General features: G+C 40.4%; 1 protein-coding gene across 2 annotated transcripts in view; it reads left to right on the forward strand.

Annotated features, from left to right (window-relative positions):
• The window catches only part of PIBF1 (progesterone immunomodulatory binding factor 1), a 233,321-nt gene that overhangs the window by 105,465 nt on the left and 106,030 nt on the right, over positions 1–21,826 (forward strand). For both annotated transcript variants that reach the window (XM_056555507.1, XM_056555506.1), the window contains exons 11-13: positions 6,885–7,050; positions 7,960–8,110; positions 8,830–8,920. In XM_056555507.1, coding sequence (XP_056411482.1) covers positions 6,885–7,050; positions 7,960–8,110; positions 8,830–8,920 — 408 coding nt within the window. The remainder of the gene's footprint in view (positions 1–6,884; positions 7,051–7,959; positions 8,111–8,829; positions 8,921–21,826) is intronic.

Genomic DNA, 21,826 nt, shown 5'->3' on the forward strand with positions numbered 1-21,826 from the left:
CGAAAAATAAGGGGTATCGGGGTTGTCCAAGACACCCACGATCCCCCTGAAGGATAGGAGTGAAATGACGACCAATAGCATATCGGGGGCGGGGGGGTGTTAACTTTCGGTTCCCCCGTTTTGCCCACCCACAGTAGGCTGGGCAGAATGGGGAAACCGTCTGGGACCGGCGCCGAAGTCCACTTAGCTATCGGCGGCAGCAGCAGGCAGTGATGCGGCTCCCTGGATCCTACGGAAGCCGGTGAGTTGCCTAGCAACATCTGGAGGGCTACAGTTTGGAGACCACTATACCACTAAACTGTGGCCCTCTAGATCTTGCAAAACTACAACTCCTAGCAATTTGCTGCCTGGGCATGCTGGGATTTGTAGTTTTGCAACATCTGGAGGGCCACAATTTGGAGATCACTGTGCAGTAGTCTCTAAACTGTAGCCCTCCAGATGTTCCAAAACTGCAAATCCCAGCATGCCCAAACAGCGCTCTCGGCATGCTGCGAGTTGTAGTTGCCTACCTCCCAACTGTTGCATAACTACATCTCAGTACATGCTGGGAGTTGTAGTTTTGCAACAGCTGGATGCACACTGGAAAATACTGAGTTAGGTAACAGAACCTAACTGAAGGTTTTCCAACCAGTGTGCCTCCAGCTGTTGCGAAAGTACAACTCCCAGCATGCACGGTCTGTCAGTACATGCTGGGAGTTGTAGTTTTGAAACAGCTGGAGGTTTGTCCCCCCATGTGCATGTACAGGGTACATTCACACGGGCGGGTTTACAGTAAGTTTCCTGCTTGAAGATTGAAATTTTTTGCAGACTCCTAGCGGGAAACTCACTGTAAACCCCCGCCAGTGCGAATGTACCCTAAATACACTACACTACACTAACACATGATAAAGGGTAAAACACTACATATACACCCCCTTACACTGCCCCCCCCCCCAATAAAATTTAGAAACGTATCGTACAGCAGTGTTTCCAAAACGGAGCCTCCAGCTGTTGCAAAACAACAACTCTCAGCATTTCCGGACAGCCACTGACTGTCCAGGCATGCTGGGAGTTTATCAACAGCTGGAGGCACCCTGTTTGGGAATCACTGCCGTAATATACCCCTATGCCCACCCCTATGCAATCCCTAATGTAGTCCTCAAATGCGCATTGCACTCTCTCACTTCAGAGCCCTGTCGTATTTCAAGGAATCAGTTTAGGGCCACATGGGGTATTTCCGTTCCCGGGAGAAATTGCACTACAAATTTTGGGGGGGGCTTTTTCTCCTTTTACCCCTTATGAAAAGGAAAAGTTGGGGGCTAAACCAGCCTGTTAGTGTAAAAAAAAAAAATAAAAAATTACACTAACATGCTGGTGTTGCCCCATACGTTTTTATTTTCACAAGCGGTAAAAGGAAAAAAGACCCCCAAAATTTGTAATGCAATTTCTCCTGAGTACTGAAATACCCCATATGTGGGTGTAAAATGCTCTGCAGTCACACAACAAAGCTCAGGAGTGAGAGCGCACTATAGAAACATAGAATGTGTCGGCAGATAAGAACCATTTGGCCCATCTAGTCTGCCCAATAATCTGAATCCTATCAATAGTTCCTGGCCCCATCTTATATGAAGGTTAGCCTTATGCTTATCCCATTCATGCTTAAACTCCTTCACTGTATTTGCAGCTACCACTTTTGAAGGAAGGCTATTCCATGCATCCACTACTCTCTCAGTAAAGTAATACTTCCTGATATTACTTTTAAACCTTTGTCCCTCTAATTTAAAACTATGTCCTCTTGTGGTAGTTTTTCTTCTTTTAAATATGCTCTCCTCCTTTACCGTGTTGATTCCCTTTATGTATTTAAAAGTCTCTATCATATCCCCTCTGTCTCTTCTTTCTTCCAAGCTATACATTTACTATGTACATTTGAGGCCTAAACTGGTGATTTGCACAGGGGTAGCTGATTTTACAGCAGTTCTGACATAAACGCAAAAAAATAAATACCCACATGTGACACCATTTTGGAAACTACACCCCACATGGAATGTAACAAGGGGTATAGTGAGCCTTAACACCCCACAGGTGTTTAAAGAAAATAGGGAAAAAAAAGATTGTAACCCCATATGTCGAGGTAAAGTGCTCTGCTGGCGAACTACAATGCTCAAAAGAGAAGGAGCGCCATTGGGCTTTTGAAGAGAAAATTTGTCCGGAATTGAAGTCCATGTGTGTTTAAAATGCCCCCATAGTGCCAGAACAATGGACACCCCCCCCCCCCACACCCACATGTGACCCCATTTTTGGAACTACACCCTTCACAGAATGTATTAAGGGGTGCAGTGAGCATTTACACCCCACAGGTGTCTGACAGATTTTTTTGAACAGTGGTCTGTGAAAATAAAAATGTAATTTTAAATTTGCACATCCCACTGTTCCAAAGATCTGTCAAATGCCAGTGGGGTGTAAATGCTCTCTGCACCCCTTATTAAATTCTGTGAGGGGTGTAGTTTCCAAAATGGGCTCACATGTGACTCCTTCTCTTCTGAGCATTGTAGTGCGCCGGCAGAGCACTTGACGTCCATTCTCAGAAGAGATGGGGTTACAAATTTTGGGGGGGCACTTTCTCCTATTACCCCTTGTAAAAATGTAAAATTTAGGGGAAAACCAGCATTTTAGTGAAAAAAAAAAATAATAATTTACACATCCAAGTTTAACAAAAAGTCGTCAAACACCTGTGGGGTGTTAAGGCTCCTTGTACCCCTTGTTATGTTCCTTGAGGGGTGTAGTTTCCAAAATAGTATGCCATGTGTTTTTTTTGTAATTATAAAACCGGGGATGGGGGGAGGCAATGGGGCCGGTGCGGTGGGGGGTGCGGCGGTAGGGGGCGCGGTGGGGGGAGCGGTGCGGCGGTGATAGGACTCAGGACCCCCGGACAGGCAGGGGGAGAGAAGCGGGTGGCGGCGGCCTATGGCACCGCAAAAGCCACTGCAGTGCATTGATTTAAAGCGCCCGCTTTAAATCAATGATCTGCAGCAGTGTCGCGGGGGGGATAAATAGCCGATAACTTATACCGGAATATCGGTATAAGTTATCGGCTATCGGCCCTAACCTCCACCGATTATCGGTATCGGCCCTAAAAAAACTATATCGGTCGATCCCTAGTAGACATATTGTATATGTGAATAAATATATAATTTATTTAGAATATCCATTTTCCTTATAAGCAGAGAGCTTCAAAGTTAAATCCTAAATTTTCAATTTTTTCATCAAACTTTGGAATTTTTCACCAAGAAATGATGCAAATATAGACAAAATTTTACCACTAACCTAAAGTAGAATATGTCACAAAAAAACTGTCTCTGAATCAGAATGAAAAGTAAAAGCATTCCAGAGTTATTAATGCATTTTTTTTAAATCAACTGGTGCCAGAAAGTTAAACAGATTTGTAAATTACATCTATTAAAAAATCTTAATCCTTCCAGTACTTTTTAGAGGCTGTATACTACAGAGGAAATGCTTATCTTTTTAGATTTCTCTGATGTCATGACCACAGTGCTCTCTGCTGACCTCTGCTGTCCATTTTAGGAACTGTACAGAGCAGCATATGTTTGCTATGGGGATTTTCTCCTGCTCTGGACAGTTCCTAAAATGGATAGGAAGATAAGCATTTCCTCTGTAGTGTATAACCCCTAAAAAGTACTGGAAGGATTATGATTTTTTAATAGAAGTAATTTACAAATCTGTTTAAATGGGTATTTTATATATATATATATATATATATATATATATATATATATATATATATAAATCAACTGGCTCCAGAAAGTTAAACAGATTTGTAAATTACTTCTATTAAAAAATCTTAATCCTTTCAGTACTTATGAGCTTCTGAAGTTAAGGTTGTTCTTTTCTGTCTAAGTGCTGACACCTGTCTCGGGAAACGCCCAGTTTAGAAGAGATTTGCTATGGGGATTTGCTTCTAAACTGGGCGTTTCCCGAGACAGGTGTCATCAGAGAGGACTTAGACAGAAAAGAACAACCTTAACTTCAGAAGCTCATAAGTACTGAAAGGATTAAGATTTTTTAATAGAAGTAATTTACAAATCTGTTTAACTTTCTGGAGCCAGTTGATATATATAAAAAAAGTTTTTTCCTGGATAACCCCTTTAACTTTCTGGCACCAGTTGATTTAAAAAAAAAAAGTTTTCCACGGGAGTACCCCTTTAAAGTGACAGTGGTCAGATGTGCAAAAAATGGCTGGGTCCTACAGTGAAAATTGGCTTGGTCCTTAAGGGGTTAAGTTATGCAGCAGAATTAGTTTATAGCCGATAGCAGAAGCATTGGGACCATCCTGAGGGGCTCATTGATTTTCATTGTTGCCCTTTTGCAGGATGCCACGTCTCGATCAAGGAAGATTACTGCATTTCTTACCTCTCATGGTGTTCATTCACCTTCAATAGCTGTCATTTAATTCAGAGCTCCACCCTTTATGTACACATGCATGATCAGCTCAGCTGTGTGCGCGACTGTTTTAAATGAGCAGAGGCAAGTAAGGTGCTGCCAGAGGTTTATCTCCATGGAAAACAAAAGGGTTGGGTGTTAAAATTATTTCCCCTAAAATAATCTGTTGTGAGAGAATCTGGGGACTCCACATACATAAGATAGTTGGCTGGTCCCACTATTCAAGTGCCAGCAAGTGTGGCTAAATTTTCTCTGTGAATGGGGGGGGGCTGGATTCACACATGCCAAAGCCAAAAGTGATAGATCACACTTTCAGGTTTCCATTTTTTATCAACTCAAAGACTTCATTTAAACTGCTTGTGTGTAACCAGCTAAATCTTGTGGGAATGTATAGAAACAAAATGTCTAAACAAAAACAAATTTACAGAATCTTATTGTGTGTAGCAGTATAACGGAAGACTAGATTAAGATCATAAAAAAATAGTTCTTAAAATGTAAAGCTTTTCTCCAATGATTGTCCCGGGAGTAGGATATCTGTACAAATTTCATGGAAACTCATCAGTGTCACCACACTAATCTGCTGTTACAGGCAGGTGGTGCCAGCGACATTGATGGCAACCATACTCTCTGCTGTTTATCTGCTGGGCCCTGCTGCAAGCGGGCCTAGGGAAACAGCAGCGGTGACATCACAAAGCCCCACCCCTGCCCCAAGCCTGCTGGTCGAACGGAGGAAACAGATGAAGATACCAGCACGACAGGAGCACGGATCGCGGACACGTGAGTATGGATGTCATCAGTGTCACTGGCATTACCTGCCTGTAACAGCAGGTTAGTGCGGTGACACTGATGAAATATTCCTTTAAAGCCTGAAACCTCTCCTGAGATTAATGTGATAAAGAGACTTGTTTCTTGGAAGTCCCATGCAAGTCTGTGGGACTTGCCACAAATATGTCTGCTTGTCAAATATGTCTCGGGGGAAGTCTCAGGCTTCAAAATTGCAGCAAAACTAAAACAGATATCCAGATGCTGGGACCATTATCAGAGGTGTACTTTCAGAAAAAAATATAGGGGGAGATTTATCAAAACCTGTGCAGAGTAAAAGTTGACCAGTTTCTCAAAGCAACCAATCAGATCACTTCTTTCATTTTTAAAAAGGCCTATGTGGGCAACTGGTCAGCTTTTCCTCTATACAAGTTTTGATAAATCTCCCCGATAGTTCCTAGCACTCTTTCTGCCCTCTACTAGAGGTTGCAATGGCTTGGAAAGGTATGCTCCGACACAACTTTATAAATACTAATCTACTGTATGTTACCACCTTTAGATTCATATGAATCTTATACAAGAAAGAAAGACTTTCTCTTGATTAAGGACTAGATTGACCTCACACAGAGATCGTGAGACTGTTTCATACAGAATTAATATGTAAGACTGTGGCATTTTTCTTCTTTATAGTTTTTTTCTTGTACAGTGATCCCTCAACTTACAATGTCCTCAACATACAATAGTTTCAACATACAATGGACTTTTCTGGACCATTGTAACTTGAAACCAGACTCAACATACAATGCTATGAAATCTGTGAAATGTGTCAATGGCTGGAAGAACCGACCAGTCAGAATGGATATTTCACTGGTGAAACCCGTGTATTCCTAAAGTGCATGCACTGACTGGTGTCTGGTAGGGCCCCCTACAGTACAGGGAGGTAATACATGTTCTGTACTCTTTACCTGTACCAGGGTTAGTTGCTCCTTTGGACATCAGGTGAGGGCGGCTCCATTTTCCTTTTTTTAGGACACTGTGTACTGTACAGGACCCTGAAGAAGCTTCTGTCCTCTACATAGACCAGTGTTTCCCAAAGAGGGTGCCTCCAGCTGTTGCAAAACTACAACTCCCAGCATGCCCGGACAGCCTTCGGCTGTCCGGGCATGCTGGGAGTTGTAGTTTTGCAACAGCTCGAGGCACTCTGGTTGGGAAACACTGACGTAGACAGTGATTTACAGCTCCCAGCAGATCTTTCTTACCTTTATAGGTAAGGATTTGCTTTATCTATATTAGTTATCTACTTAGTTTTCTTTAATCCCCACTTTTTCCTATTTTTGGATGACATTTTGGTGGCTTCAGAACCAATTACCAGGTTTCCATAAAGTTCTGGTCTCAACATACAATGGTTTCAACATACAATGGTCGTCCTGGAACCAATTAATATTGTAACTTGAGGGACTGCTGTATAAGAGGATGTGGTAACATACAGAAATAATACATAGACAAAACCACAGCAGCTGATCCTGGTGGACAGCATTGTTTAACCACTTTTTTAGTACCAGTTTTCATTCACAGTTGGATTATTTATCTTCATTGTGCCTGGGATCATGTTTTTTGACTATTGTTATATTGTTTTGCACTCTAAATCTGTGCTAATACCAAATCCCTTTTCTGCATGTTTTTAGATTCAGACAGTTGCAGCTGGGTACAGAGAGCAAAATGTCTGAGCTTCTTCATCAAGCCAAGATTAAATCTTTTGAGGCTGAACGTGCCCACATGGTATTGGAAGAGACCACAGACAACCTACAGAAGTGTCAACTAGAGTGTGAGAAGTATCAGAAAAAGCTAGAGGTATGGAACAGTGTAATACAGAATACTGGAATCGAATTGTTATCTATAAATCTCACTTGGTTACATACTTTCCATTTTTCATAGCACCATCACCGTCACCATGATGACCTGATAAGACTTTATGTTCCTACACCTGGGACATCCAGCGCATCTCTGTGCTCTGTCATCTCTGTACATTGCGATTTTGTTTTCTGTCCTTGCTTCACCCTTTGCTCATAACCAGCATGCACCGTCTTTGTTGCTTTGGAGCATTCATTGCTTCATTTAAATTTCTCAGGAAATCTGCTGACATACCACAAAAATTCTGTGCATATGTTCAAAGCAAGTCAATGTATGTTTAAACAAGTAATTTAACCATGTAATTTCCAGCAAATTTTACATGTGCCTTAACACAAAAAATGAATCTGTATCATAGTGTACTTTTCATTCTACAGTCTACACAGGTCTGTATTACTACTATAGTGTATTGCCATACAGACTCACAGCAGTCAAGCCATGTGATGACCATGCAGGAAATGCCCACACAGCCAATTATTAGTGACATACGCAGAGCTGGCATGTACTGCAGGGTTGACACATCCGAGTAGTGGGGTCCCGCAGTAAATGCTTATATTGAGAAATATAGTTTTATAACTCGATTGTGTAGACATACAAGTTGACATTACGGAAGACCATATTTAGGGCTACAACTAAGATATATTTTCATAATCGACTACTTGACCAATTTTTTTTTTTCGATTAAGCAGAATAAAAAATAAATAGAGAAAAAGATAATTTGTAAGTTAGGTTAGTTTTTATAGGTGTGAAGAGGGCAGGACATTACCACAATCGATTAGTTGTCATAGTCCTAAACAGATTACATGTCTTCATTAATCTATATTTTTATAACTGACATTTCTTCTCCCCCAGGTTCTAACAAAGGAATTTTACGCTCTTCAAGCCTCCACAGAAAAGCGAGTTACAGAGCTACAGGCTCAGAATTCTGAACAACGCACAAGGCTGGATACATATGAAAAGTTGGAACAGGAGCTGGATGATGTCATAATTCAGTCTGCACAAAGCAAGTTTTCAGATTTCACCTCTTTCGTTTTCATTTACCCATTTATTCATGTACACAGTAGGGATATTAGAGAAGTTGCTATGCTTATCCATCAGTATGTATAATTAAAGGTCGCCATAAAAAAAGATGCGACTTGGTGAAATAAACTTACCGACTGCGCAATTCTTGCTGTGAAAACGAAGAAAAGCTCACAGAATCCATAATGAAATTCCTATCTGCTGATCTGGTTTACAGTTTAAACTCTAAGGGGCAGCCAGCCAGTTCCCCAATGTCTGACATTGGGGTTCCCAATGTCTGGCAGTTTAGATATTTTCACTGTATGTGCCTACAGTTTTTCTTCCAAGAGAAAATTCTAGATGGGTTATATTACCCTTTATATAAAATACTGTACATACTGGGCTTTTAGCTATGATGAACTAACAAAAACTTAGTGTCCCCTAACTACAAAATATACAATACAATACAGAACCACTGATTCCAAGTAAGTTAGGGGCAACTTTAAAGGAAGAAATAGTGTTAGTTCACATGTGCATGTCCAAATAGACACCTACATAGATATGATGTAAGAATGGGACTCTGTGAAAATATGTTATCCATGTAGACATGATTCATGTAAGCAATGCTACTTCCTTGCATGTGCCATCATTCAATAAAACTCCAATGTATATTGTTAAGATTGTGACTGAAATGTCCCCCCCCCCCTCTTTTATCTTTTATAGTGGAAGATGAAGCTGAAGCTGAAAGAGTATTGTTTTCATTTGGATATGGAGCGAATATCCCAACTACAGCTAAACGAAGGCTAAAGCAAAGGTAAAAGAGAGAATATAATAACAAAAATCTGGGTTGTCAGCAATTGGAAGTAGACACAAGGGAAAAGGGATAGTTGGATAGTGCATTGCTGAATAAGAGTTGCTACAAAGTGATGTATATGTACTAGGTTGATATTTTGTGACCGCTATATATAAGCAGTCAGTTCACAGTGACTATGGGTCCATTAAAACCAACAGTGAACATGTACAGTGGGGCAAAAAAGTTCTCCCACTTAAAAAGATGAGAGGCCTGTAATTTTCATCATAGATATACCTCAACTATGAGAGACATAATGAGAAAGAAAAATCCGTAAAATCACATTGTCTGATTTTTAAAGAATTTATTTGCAAATTATGGTGAAAAATAAGTATTTTGCCTACAAACAAGCAAGATTTTTGGCTCTCACAGACTTGTAACTTCTTCTTTAAGAGTCTCCTCTGTCCTCCACTCGTTACCTGTATTAATGACACCTGTTTGAACTTATCAGTATAAAAGACACTTGTCCACAACCTCAAACAGTCACACTCCAGACTCCAGATCAAAATGATCACAAGAACGGTGAGCAAAAATCCCAGAACCACACAAGGGACCTAGTGAATGACCTGCAGAGAGCTGGGACCAAAGTAACAAAGGCTACCATCAGTAACATACTATGCAGCCAGGGACTCAAATCATACAGTGACAGACATGTCCCCCTGCTTAAGCCAGTACATGTCCGGGCCCTTCTGATGTTTGCTAGAGAGCATTTGGATGATGCAGAAAAGGATTGGGAGAATGTCATATGGTCAGATGAAACCAAAGTAGAACTTTTTGGTAAAAACTCAACTCATTGTGTTTGGAGGAGAAAGAATGCTGAGTTGCATCCAAAGATACCTACTGTGGAGCATGGGTCTGGAAACATCATGCTTTGGGGCTGTTTTTCTGCTAAGGGACCAGAATGACTGATCTGTGTAAAGGGAAGAATGAATTGGGCCATGTGTCGTGAGATTTTGAGTGAAAACCTCCTTCCATCATCAAGGGCATTGAAGATGAAACATGGCCGGGTCTTTCAGTATGACAATGATCCCAAACACACTGCCCGGGAAATGAAGGAGTGACTTCATAAGAAGCATTTTAATGTCCTGGAGTGGCCTAGCCAGTCTCCAGATCTCAATTCCATAGAAAACCTTTGGAGGGAATTGAAAGTCTGTGTTGCTCAGTGACAGCCCCAAAACATCACTGCTTTAGAGGAGATCTGCATGGAGGATTGGGCCAAAATACCAGCAGCAGTGTGTGAAAACCTTGTGAAGACTTACTGAAAATGTTTGACCTCTGTCATTGCCAACAAAGGGTATATAACAAAGTATTGAGATGAACTTTTGTTATTGACCAAAAACTTATTTTCCACCATAATTAGCAAATAAATTCTTTAAAAATCAGACAATGTGATTTTTTTTTTCTCATGTCTCTCATAGTTGAGGTATACCTATGATGAAAATTACAGGTCTCTCTCCTGTTTTTAAGTGGGAAAACTTGCACAATTGGGGGCTGACTAAATACTTTTTTCCCTTACGGTCACAAAAATTTAGAAACACATGGCCACACATCCATATTTTTATACATTGATTTATTACTTCTCAGCTTTATTTCAACTACTAACATCTAAAACTATTAATTTCAATTAAACTGTATTGGTCTACTTGCCGCCTTAAATGGTGTGGCGCTGGACTGCAACCCCCATTGCCACAACACCAGCACCCATAGAGGAACTGACCAGTGGTCCAACAGCCCAACTGCTGCCAGACCCAATTCCCTAGCTCTGTTACATGCCACCCCAGACACAGTGCTGCACTAACAGTGGTTGCCACACCAGTGTGAACGGATCACTTAGCTCACTTTTCTATGTGCTCCCCACCAATAGACTGACAGAAGCTAGGTATTAACCCTTATGCAGTCTCCTCTTAGTTAAAAATTAATTAACCAAATCAGTGGAGTAACTAAAACAAGGTAAAACAAAAAAAAAAGAAAAATGAGGGGACAGGCTAAAATAAGTTCACATGTCCTCTTCTTTGCTTTGGTAAGCAAGTTATGAAGACCTGGATCAGGCTTGCAACAGTTTTTTTAATGCCTACGTGCGACTTTCGCACATCCTAAAACTGAAAACTGAAAGTTTTGCTTAGATTTGCTTAGGTAAGGCTGTTTGTAACTTTTTTCTTACCCATAAAAGTCGCACAAAAAAAATGCTTAGGCACACTTGTGACTTTTTGTGCGCCCGGCCTCAGCAAAAATGGCTCTAAAGACCTTTATAAATGTCCCCGATATACTTGTATGCTTTGTTTTTGCAGGACTCAAAAGCATGGTACACCACACTTTTGAGTCCCATACAAAGAAAATATACGTTCAGGAAATGTGACTACGTTCTGCCCATTCGAGTCAATGGGCCCCTGGCAACATATCAGGTTTATGTGTCAGCATCCTTTTTTGGTTGGAGACATAGAGCAGAAGACAAGATGTGAACTTAGCCTAACACAGATATACCATAAATTGAAAAAATGTACAAAGGCCACACATCTACTTGTTATATTACTATTCTATCATTGGCTTGATAATATACATTTGGGATGGATAAACTGTATAAACACACTTGCCACTTCATGGCCACCTTATTCAAGTGAGTCCCTAACATAAGCAAACATGTATATGTCTATTAAAATCAATCCAATCCAATCACACACGCTTAAAAATTGTCTTACCTCTTAAAAATAGGAGCTGCTCTTACTAACTGAAATAACTGTTGTACATCTTTATCTTTATTTATTATGTACTATCCAGATGAGAATATTAGGATTGTAGATCACATATTTTCTTTTTCATAATATAAATTTTATCACCTGTTAACCTACTTTAAAGCAGCCTACTTACATCTTGCAGCTGAGAAAGATTTGTTTTTACTTCAAACATAGGTAAATGGAGCAATGGTGATCTCATTTAAAGACTTGTAATTCTTTGCTACAAGAATGACATTTATCTGGAGATGGTTGTTTTCAACTTCTTCTCTCTATTATGTAATTATGTGATCTATAACATATTGGTAAATAATTTTACCAAGTATAAATTTACGAAAAATACTCCTCACCCCCTGAAAAATGATCTAAAGTATTGGCCACTAGGTATGTACCTTTCCTCCGAACTGTTCTCCACTGTCTGTTGTAAGGAAGAAAGTGGAGTGGGGGGGGGGGGGGGGGGGGGGGCTCACCTAGTGCTATTGCTGTGCACAGGAGAGAGGTATAGGACCTGGGCGTTGTACCTGCAATGAGTCTGTCTGCCTTTTCTTGAGAATCCATCAGGTGTCTGAAAGGTACATTAAGGATTCCCTCTCATCTCTGACCACTCACAGAGTTCTGTGCACATGTCCCTTGTACAAAAACTTTTGTTTATACCACTGAATGTAGGCAGTGCTGCTTCATAATAAAAAATTTTGTAAGGTTGAAAAAAGACCAGATTCCATCAAGTTCAACCTATACCCCTATTGTGTCCCTACTGTGTTGATCCAGAGAAAAGCAAAAAAATAAACCTCATGGGGCTGATGCCAATTGCACTATACGAGGGGAAAAATTCCTTCCCAACTCCAATATGGCAATCAGAAATAAACCTTAGATCAATGTTCTGTCCCTATAATTCTAGTATACATAACCTGTAAGGTTTTACTCTCCAGAAACATGTCCAGACCCCTTTTGAACTCTTTTATTGAGTTCACGATGACCATTGCCTCTGGCAGAGATTTCAGTAGTCTCACTGCTCTAACAGTTAAGATCCCCTGTCTTTTGCTGACGTAGAAACCTTCTTTCCTCCAGATGTAGGGGATGCCCTTATTATACATACAATCTTGGGTATAACAAGATCATCTGAGAGATTTCTGTGCTGCCCCCTGATATATTTATACATAGTTATTAATTCGATCCTAATAATTTTTTTTCTAAACTTAATAACTCTAATTTTGATAATCTTTCTGTAGTCCTCCCATTTCCCGTATTGCTCCAACCTATCCATATCCATTTGTAACATTTGTCCTCTGTTGTGTTATCTACTATATACAGTGCACTGTTCTCTACAGTGTTAACCGCTTTTCACAGTTTAGTATCAACTGCAAAGATTGATCCTTTGCAGTCCCTTTTTCAAGGTCAATAAATAAATATATTAAAAAGAATATGACCCAGAACTGACCCCTGTAGTATCCCTCTATTAACAGTCAACCACTCAGAATATATACGGATAATAACCATCACAAAGCCAGTAACCTACCCACTTACATTTCCCCCCAGCCCAAGCATTCTCATTTAATGTACCAGCCTTTTATGTAGTATCCAATACTTGGTTTATACGACATCCAGCGATTGCCCCCGGTTCAGTCTGGAGCTCACCTCCTCATAAAGGCTGATCAGGTTAGTTTTACAGGAGCGATCCCTCATAAACCTATGCTGATATGGCAACATACACATGTTTTCATCAAGATACTCCAATATATTGTCTCTTTGAAAACCCTCAAACAATTTACGTACAACAGAGGTTAAAGGGGTACTCCAGTGGAAAAAAAAGTAAATTCTAATCAACTGGTGGCAGAAAGTTATACAGATTTGTAAATTACTTCTATTTGAAAATCTTAATCCTTCCAGTTATTATTAGCTGCTGTATACTTCACAGGAAGTTGTATAGTTCTTTTCAGTCTGACCACAGTGCTCTCTGCTGACACCTCTGTCCAAAGCAGGAGAGGTTTGCTGTGGGGATTTGCTTGTACTCTGGACAGTTCCTAACACTGACAGAGGTGTCAGCAGAGAGCAATGTGGTCAGACTGAAAAGAACTATACAGCATCCTCTGTAGTATACAGCAGCTGATAAATACTGGAAGGATTAAGATTTTTAACCTGTTGGGGACATAGGGCATACCTGTACGCCCTCCGCACACTCCCTTTCTATAACGCGGGGCCACGCATCATAGCGACTCGTAGCTAATAGCGCGCGGCACTGATCGTGGTGCTGTGCGCTATTAAATGAAAGTAAACTGCTCCCGGCTAGCTCAGTGGGCTGTTCGGGATCACGGTGCCGAAATCGCGGCATCCCGAACAGCTGCAGGACAGCAGGAGGTTCACCTACCTTCCTCCTCACTGTCCAATCACCGAATGACTGTTCAGTGCCTGAGATCCAGGCCTGAGCAGTCAAGCGGCAGAATCATTGATCAATGGTTTCCTATGAGAAACCACTGATCAATGTAAAAGATCAGTGTGTGCAGTGTTATAGCCCCCTTTGGGAGCTATAACATTGCAAAAAAAAGTGAATAAAGATCATTTAACCCCTTCCCTAATAAAAGTTTGAATCACTCCTTTTCCCATTTTAAAAATAAAAACTGTGTAAATAAACATGGGATATTGCCGCATGCAGAAATGTCCGAATTATAAAAATATATTGTTAATTAAACCGCACGGTCAATGGCATACGCAAAAAAATTCCAAAGTCCAAAATAGCGTATTTTTGGTCACTTTTTATATCATGAAAAAATGAATAAAAAGTGATCAAAAAGTCCCATCAATACAAAATATCGCTAAAAACCTCAGATCACGGCACAAAAAATGAGTCCGTAAAATAAAAAAGTTATAGGGGTCAGAAGATGACCATTTTAAACGTCTACATATTCTTGCATGCAGTTATGATTTTTTCCAGAAGTACGACAAAACCAAAACTACATAAGTAGGGTATCATTTTAATCATATGGACCTAAGGAATAAAGAGAAGGTGTCATTTTTTCCCAAAAAATGTACTGCGTAGAAACGGAAGCCCCCAAAATTTACTGTCGCACAATGATTTTTTTTTTCCGTTTCTCCGTAGATTTTTGGGTAAAATTACTGATGTCATTACAAATTAGAGTTGGTGGCGCAAAAAATAAGCCACCATATGGATTTTTAGGTGCAAAATTAAAAGGGTTATGATTTTTAAAAGGTAAGGAGGAAAAAACAAAAGTGCAAAAACGGAAAAACCCTCCGTCCCCAAGGGGTTAAATAGAAGTAATTTACAAATCTCACACAATAAAAAAAAAAAGAACAGAAGGAGAGCAACTCTGTATAGTGGTGGTACCAGTATTAGGGGTCTGTGGCAGTTGTCAGGGTCCAGTTACTCCGTAATACCTGCGGAGTGCATGCGACTAGATAAAGTATCTATTTTTAACAATAAAAGAATGCAGCATTCACTCACCGTGACAACGGCATCAACGTTCCCGGCTGGAGGGGATCGCGGGTCGTCGTCCTCAGGAGCACTCAGAGGCTACAACCGGTTTGTTTCACGCGCTGCTGTGTGCTTTGTCCGGCCTATCCATCTATGTCATCGCGCTACCCACGTTATATCATGTGACCTAGGGGGTAGTCATCGTGATCGTAAACATGATCAGCTCTGGTAACGCTCGTGTGCGATTTATATAAGAAAAATAGGTATGAATGAATGCTAATCTTTATTATGTCATTTATGACTATAATATAGAGTGTAAGCTATCCTAAAGAGACTAAAAATAGTAATGTTAAAAACATAATATTAGTACTACTATGTAACAGGTATAGACTGTAAATGGGACTAATTGTGTTATATAGCTTTACAGGTTTATATATTTAATAAAAATGGTGACAGATCTAATTTGTCATTGAACCCAAGGGGTTCCTGTGCATTACTTTTTAGGATCCATTTGGATTCTCTTTGTAGCAAGAGGGCGTGCCTATCGCCGCCATCTTGCGGGTTCTCAACGCGTTCCAGTCCGCCAAACTTCAGGACCTTCCAGTCATTCGCGTGAACCGCAGCCATATGACTGGCTAAGTGGGGAATCCCTTTCCCATTTTTGAGGGTGTATAGATGCTCCCTAAATCTGAAATTGAGTTGACGTTTCGTTGCAAAAATTGTTATTGCCATTAAAAGGGCAGAATTTGCAGCTGCCGCATTTGCGGTTTCCTGTCATATTGAATTCACGCAGCCAACTGTTATTTTTTATACTGATATTTTCTTTTCTATTTCTTTTTTTCTTCATGTAGTCAGAGATGGTGCCACTCTTTCTATATGTAGTCACGGGGTTTCTGGATGCGACTTCTTTCAGGTCTGGGTCGTTTTCTACAATATACCAGTGGCATCTCAAATGTAAAAGCAAACCTTTTGTTGTCTTCTTTTTTTCTGCTTTTATATAACATTTCTCTGCGAACCATACTCTCTACCTTTTTGTATGCACTCTCAATTATTTGTTTGGGGTAGTTTCTCTCTATTAGGCGTTTTTTTTAAGTCTTCTGCTTGCTGTTCGTATTTTTCTTAGCTGGAATTGATTTGTTCCAATCTGATAAATTGACTCAGTGGTACCCCTTTTTTCACGTGCATAGGATGAGAGCTCTTAAAGTGGAGCAAGGAATTCTTTGCTACACTCTTCCTATGGCCCTCTGTTGTGACCTCATTACCTTGGGCTATCAGCTTCATATCCAAGAACTCTATTTCTTCTCCGCCATAGACACTTGTGAAATTCATGTTCATATCATTCGTGCTGTTTAGGTGTTCAACGAAATGTTTTAAATCTTGTTCCGTCCCCTCCCAGACCATCAGAATATCATCGACATATATCTTTTATATGCCTTGATATCCCGAATAAAATGATTTTGGGGGGAGTAGATATATTTCATTTCGAAAGCTGCTAAGAACTAATTGCGTATGTACATGATATGAGCGTACCCATAGCCATACCTGTCCTTTGTCTAAACCACTGTTTATCAAAAAGGAAGGTATTGTTGGTAAGTATGAACTGTATGGCTTCTGTAACAAAATTTATGAAGGCTGTAGATTTGTTGGTGTATGATAGAGCCGAGGTGAAGGAGAAAAAAAACTGGATAAATTCCTATGGGATAGGAGAGACTACGAAACCGATATGGTATTTAATTGGAAAAGTCCGATGGCGCCTAAAGGAGGACAAACAGGGGGGCGACGTAGATTTCAGAGAAAAAGGAGAAGTGCAGACTTCTGGACGACGGACTCGGACACGGGTCTGTCCGACGTAGCTACAAGAGAAACCCCTAGAGACCAACAAAGGAATAATGAGAGCAGTGATACCCCTTTAGGCGGAAAACACGCAGGGGAGGAAGGAAGAGACGCAGGCCGAGGAAAGACTCCCTTCAAAAGGAATCTGTGGCATGGCGACAATAAATAATGTAGTCAATATTTCTGGTATAGAGGTCCCCCAGACAACAATAGAAGTGGCATCAAAAGGCCTCAATTTTGGGTTGCATGAGCAATTCAACTCTACACTTTTTGAGATAGATCTCTTTAAGTTTCTAAGAAAAATCAATCTATATAAGATCTTCAAGAATAAGAAGTCAGAGAATACCGAAAATCTAAGAGACTCTGAGACACAATGTACAATTGGTCCCCTAGGGTTCAGTGCCATTGAAGGCTTTAGTGACACAGAAAACCAGTGCGTCATGGACCTGGAGGATTTGGCCTCAGGTGAAATCCAATGGACAAAAAGCTCCATGTCCAAAGAATATTTCAAAGGAGGGAAACCTTCCACCTACAATCCCCCCATAGCTCCTGGGTCCCCCCTGGATTTATTTTCTCAAGCTGTAATAAAGGACATCAAATGTTTAATATATCCGTAAAAAGAGAACAATCTAACCAGCAGTGAAAAGAAGGCTCTTGACTGGCTTGCAGCACAGGAGGAACTACATTTGACAAGAGCAGACAAGGGTGGCGCTGTCGTAATTATGCATATGATTAGTACAAGAAGGAAGCACTTAGGCAGCTATCGGACGAGACAGTCTATGAAAAATTGCCTAAAGACCCTACCCACAAAATTACAGAATCATTAAGATCTTAATTAAGAAGACATGTAGAACAGGCAGCACTGGGTCAGGGCACAGCAGAGAAATTACTTCCACCTTCGCCTAAAAAGCCCAACTGGTATCTATTGCCCAAGATACATAAGTCAAGGACCGTTCTCCCAGGCCGCCCTATCGTGGCCGGGATCCGCGACCGAGTATCTCTCCCAGTTTTTGGATTGGTCGCTAAGCCCACTCCTTCCTAGTACTCAATCATACTTAAAAGATTCTAACAACGTGCTGAGTTTTTTTGACACCTTTTGTCTGGCAGAGTTCCTACCATCTAGTGTCTATTGAAGTTGAGAGCCTGTACACCCGCATCCCTCATGATGCGGGTGTGCAGGCTATCCGTCAGGCTCTATCATACACCAACAAATCTACAGCCTTCATAAATTTAGTTACAGAAGCCAACACAGTTCATACTTACCAACAATACCTTCTTATTTGATAAGCAGTGGTTTAGACAAAGGACAGGTACGGCTATGGGTACGCCCATATAATGTACATACGCAAACTTGTTCTTAGCAGCTTTCAAAATGAAATATATCTACTCCACCCAAAATCATTTTATTCGGCATATCAAGGCATATAAAAGATATGTCGATGATATCCTGATGGTCTGGGAGGGGACGGAACAAGATTTAAAAAATTTTGTTGAACACCTAAACAGCACGAATGATATGAACATGAATTTCACAAGTGTCTATGGCGGAGAAGGAATAGAGTTCTTGGATGTGAAGCTGATAGCCCAAGGTAATGAGGTCACAACAGAGGGCCATAGGAAGAGTGTAGCAAGGAATTCCTTGCTCCACTTTAAGAGCTCTCATCCTATGCACGTGAAAAAAGGGGTACCACTGAGTCAATTTATCAGATTGGAACGAATCAATTCCAGCAAAGAAAAATACGAACAGCAAGCAGAGGACTTAAAAAAATGCCTAATAGAGAGAAACTACCCCAAACAAATAATTGAGAGTGCATACAAAAAGGTAGAGAGTATGGTTCGCAGAGAAATGTTATATAAAAGCAGAAAAAAAGAAGACAACAAAAGGTTTGCTTTTACATTTGCTAATAGCCAGATGAACACTACAATTAATTAACACACTGAGACGCCACTGGTATATTGTAGAAAATGACCCAGACCTGAAAGAAGTCGCATCCAGAAACCCCGTGATTACATATAGGAAGAGTGGCACCATCTCTGACTACATGAAGAAAAAAAAGAAATAGAAAAAAAAATATCAGTATAAAAAATAACGGTTGCGTGAATTCAATATGACAGGAAACCGTAAATGCGGCAGCTGCAAATTCTGCCCTTTTAATGCCAGCAACAATTTTTGTAACATAGGTGGTATATCCCACAGAATTGACCAGTTGATTACGTGCAGGAGCACTTTTGTAGTATACTACATCATGTGCCCATGCAAGATGTTTTACATCGGCAAAACGACACGTCAACTCAATTTCAGATTTAAGGAGCATCTATACACCCTCAAAAATGGGAAAGGGATTCCCAGTCATATGGCTGCGGTTCACGCGAATGACTGGAAAGTCCTGAAGTTTGGCGGACTGGAACGCGTTGAGAACCCGCAAGATGGCGGCGATAGGCACGCCCTCTTGCTACAAAGAGAATCCAAATGGATCCTAAAAAGTAATGCACAGGGACCCCTTGGATTCAATGACAAATTAGATCTGTCACCATTTTTATTAAATATATAAACCTGTAAAGCTATATAACACAATTAGTCCCATTTACAGTCTATACCTGTTACATAGTAGTACTAATATTATGTTTTTAACATTACTATTTTTAGTCTCTTTAGGATAGCTTACACTCTATTTTATAGTCATAAATGACATAATAAAGATTAGCACTCATTCATACCTATTTTTCTTATATAAATTGCACACGAGCGTTACCAGAGCTGATCATGTTTACGATCACCATGACTACCCCCTAGGTCACATGATATAACGTGGGTAGCGCGATGACGTAGATGGATAGGCCGGACGAAGCGCGCAGCAGCGCGTGAAACAAACAGGTTGTAGCCTCTGAGCGCTCCTGAAGACGCCGACCCGCGATCCCCTCCAGCCGGGAACGTTGTCGCGGTGATGCCGTTGTCGCGGTGAGTGAATGCTGCATTCTTTTATTGTTATATCATTTTCAAATCTGTTTAACTTTCTGGCACCATATGATTTGAATTTTTTTTTTTTTTTTCCATCCGAGTACCCCTTTAACCCCCTTACGGACCAAGCCATTTTTCATATTTGCACTTTTGTTCTTTCCTCCTCACCCTCTAAAAATCATAACCCTTTCGATTTTGCACCTACAGACCCATATGAGGGCTTTTTTTTTGCACCACCGATTTCACTTTTAATGATGTCAATCAATTCACCACAAACCCTATGACGAAACAAAACAAAAAAAAATATTTGTGGTGCAAAATTTAAAAAAAAATCTATTTTGTAACTTTTGGGGGCTTCTGATTCTACACAGTGCAATTTTCGGTAAAAATGACAACTTCTCTTTATTCTGTAGGTCCATATGGTAACAAGGATACCTCATTTATATAGCTTTTATTTTACTTTACAATCTAAAAAAAAAATTTATGTTGAAAATGGTCATCTTCTGACCCCTATAACTTTTTTTCTTCCCGTAAACTGGGAATGTGTGAGGGTAATTTTTGTCATCTGAATTTTTATCGGTATATTATTATTTTGATCTGACTTTTTGATCCCTTTTTGCATATTTTTGGTCACTTTGTATACCCTAAAAAAAAAATGTTAATTTTTGACTTTGGTATATTTTACGTAAACGCCATTGACCGTGTGGTTTCATAAACGTGGTGATACCACATGTTTATTTTTATGATGTTTTACATATTTTTTATATGAAATTTGGAAAAAGGGGGGGTGATTCAAACTTTTAATAAGGAAGGAGTTAATGGGTGTTTAAAAAAAAAAACTTTTTTTTTTTTTTACACTTTTAGTCCCATTAGAGGACTTTTAGGAGGAATCAGCAGGTTCCTACCTCTACAATGGATCACCCCGCCACGATCGCACTGGGGGGGTGCATATCCACCCCATTGGACCACCAGAGATGGTTAAAGGTCCCTTTAGACACCGCTGTCAACGGCGATTTAAAGGGTTATTAGCTGGCCGTGCCGATCGCCGCATGTCTGCTATTAACAGCAGCACCAGCTACAACAATCAGCTGGGGGCCAGCCGGCATGGTGCTTGCTTGAGTCAGGAGCCTGTGCCATACACCACTTGCCGTTGTAGGACGAGCCGGCTTGTCCTTAGACAACAACCAGTTAAAGGAAATCTGTCATCGGTATCACCTGCACTAACCTGTCATACAGGCTTGTAATGCAAGTGATACTGATCAAAATTATACTTACCGTGTCTAGAACCGTCCTGCCATTCCGCCGTTATTTCGCTCCGCCCAGCTCACCCATATGCGTAATCCCCCTTCCTCCTGCTGGTTTACTCTACGACGCATGTTTCTTTCTTGCTGTGCTATTGCTGTTTCCTTTTTGCTTACATGGCAACTTGCAAATCCATCACATCAATTATCGGTTCTGTACTGTGTAAATAATACCTCAGTATGATGCCAACTTGTTCAGTCCAATGCACTTGCTCTAGCCCTATGTCCAGAGAATTAAGTGAAAGGAAAACCAGGTGTGAGTGCTATTGGCAAACAGACTAGCGCAAGTCCTACACCCCGAAATGAAGAAAATGAGAAATAGCTGTGCACCATGAAGGGGACTCCCAGTGGCTCAATAACAGTAGTGAGAGTCCCTAAATCACCTTGTCATCACTTTTAAAAGGTTATTGTAACCAAACCATGCAGGTTTGTAAAAATATTTGAAGGTACAGGTATGTTTTAATATCTATTCACTTGCTATGGGCAATGCCTTCACACAAACATGTCATCTAAAAAGAGAAGAATTTCTGACTTATGTGCAGTCAATGTAACTTTTTTTTTGAGCATACTTAAGTGTTTATACACGGTTTTCTATCATGTACTTTAGTTACAATCAGATGA

This window comes from Hyla sarda, chromosome 2 (genome assembly GCF_029499605.1).
Source record: "Hyla sarda isolate aHylSar1 chromosome 2, aHylSar1.hap1, whole genome shotgun sequence".
Classification (NCBI taxonomy): domain Eukaryota; kingdom Metazoa; phylum Chordata; class Amphibia; order Anura; family Hylidae; genus Hyla; species Hyla sarda.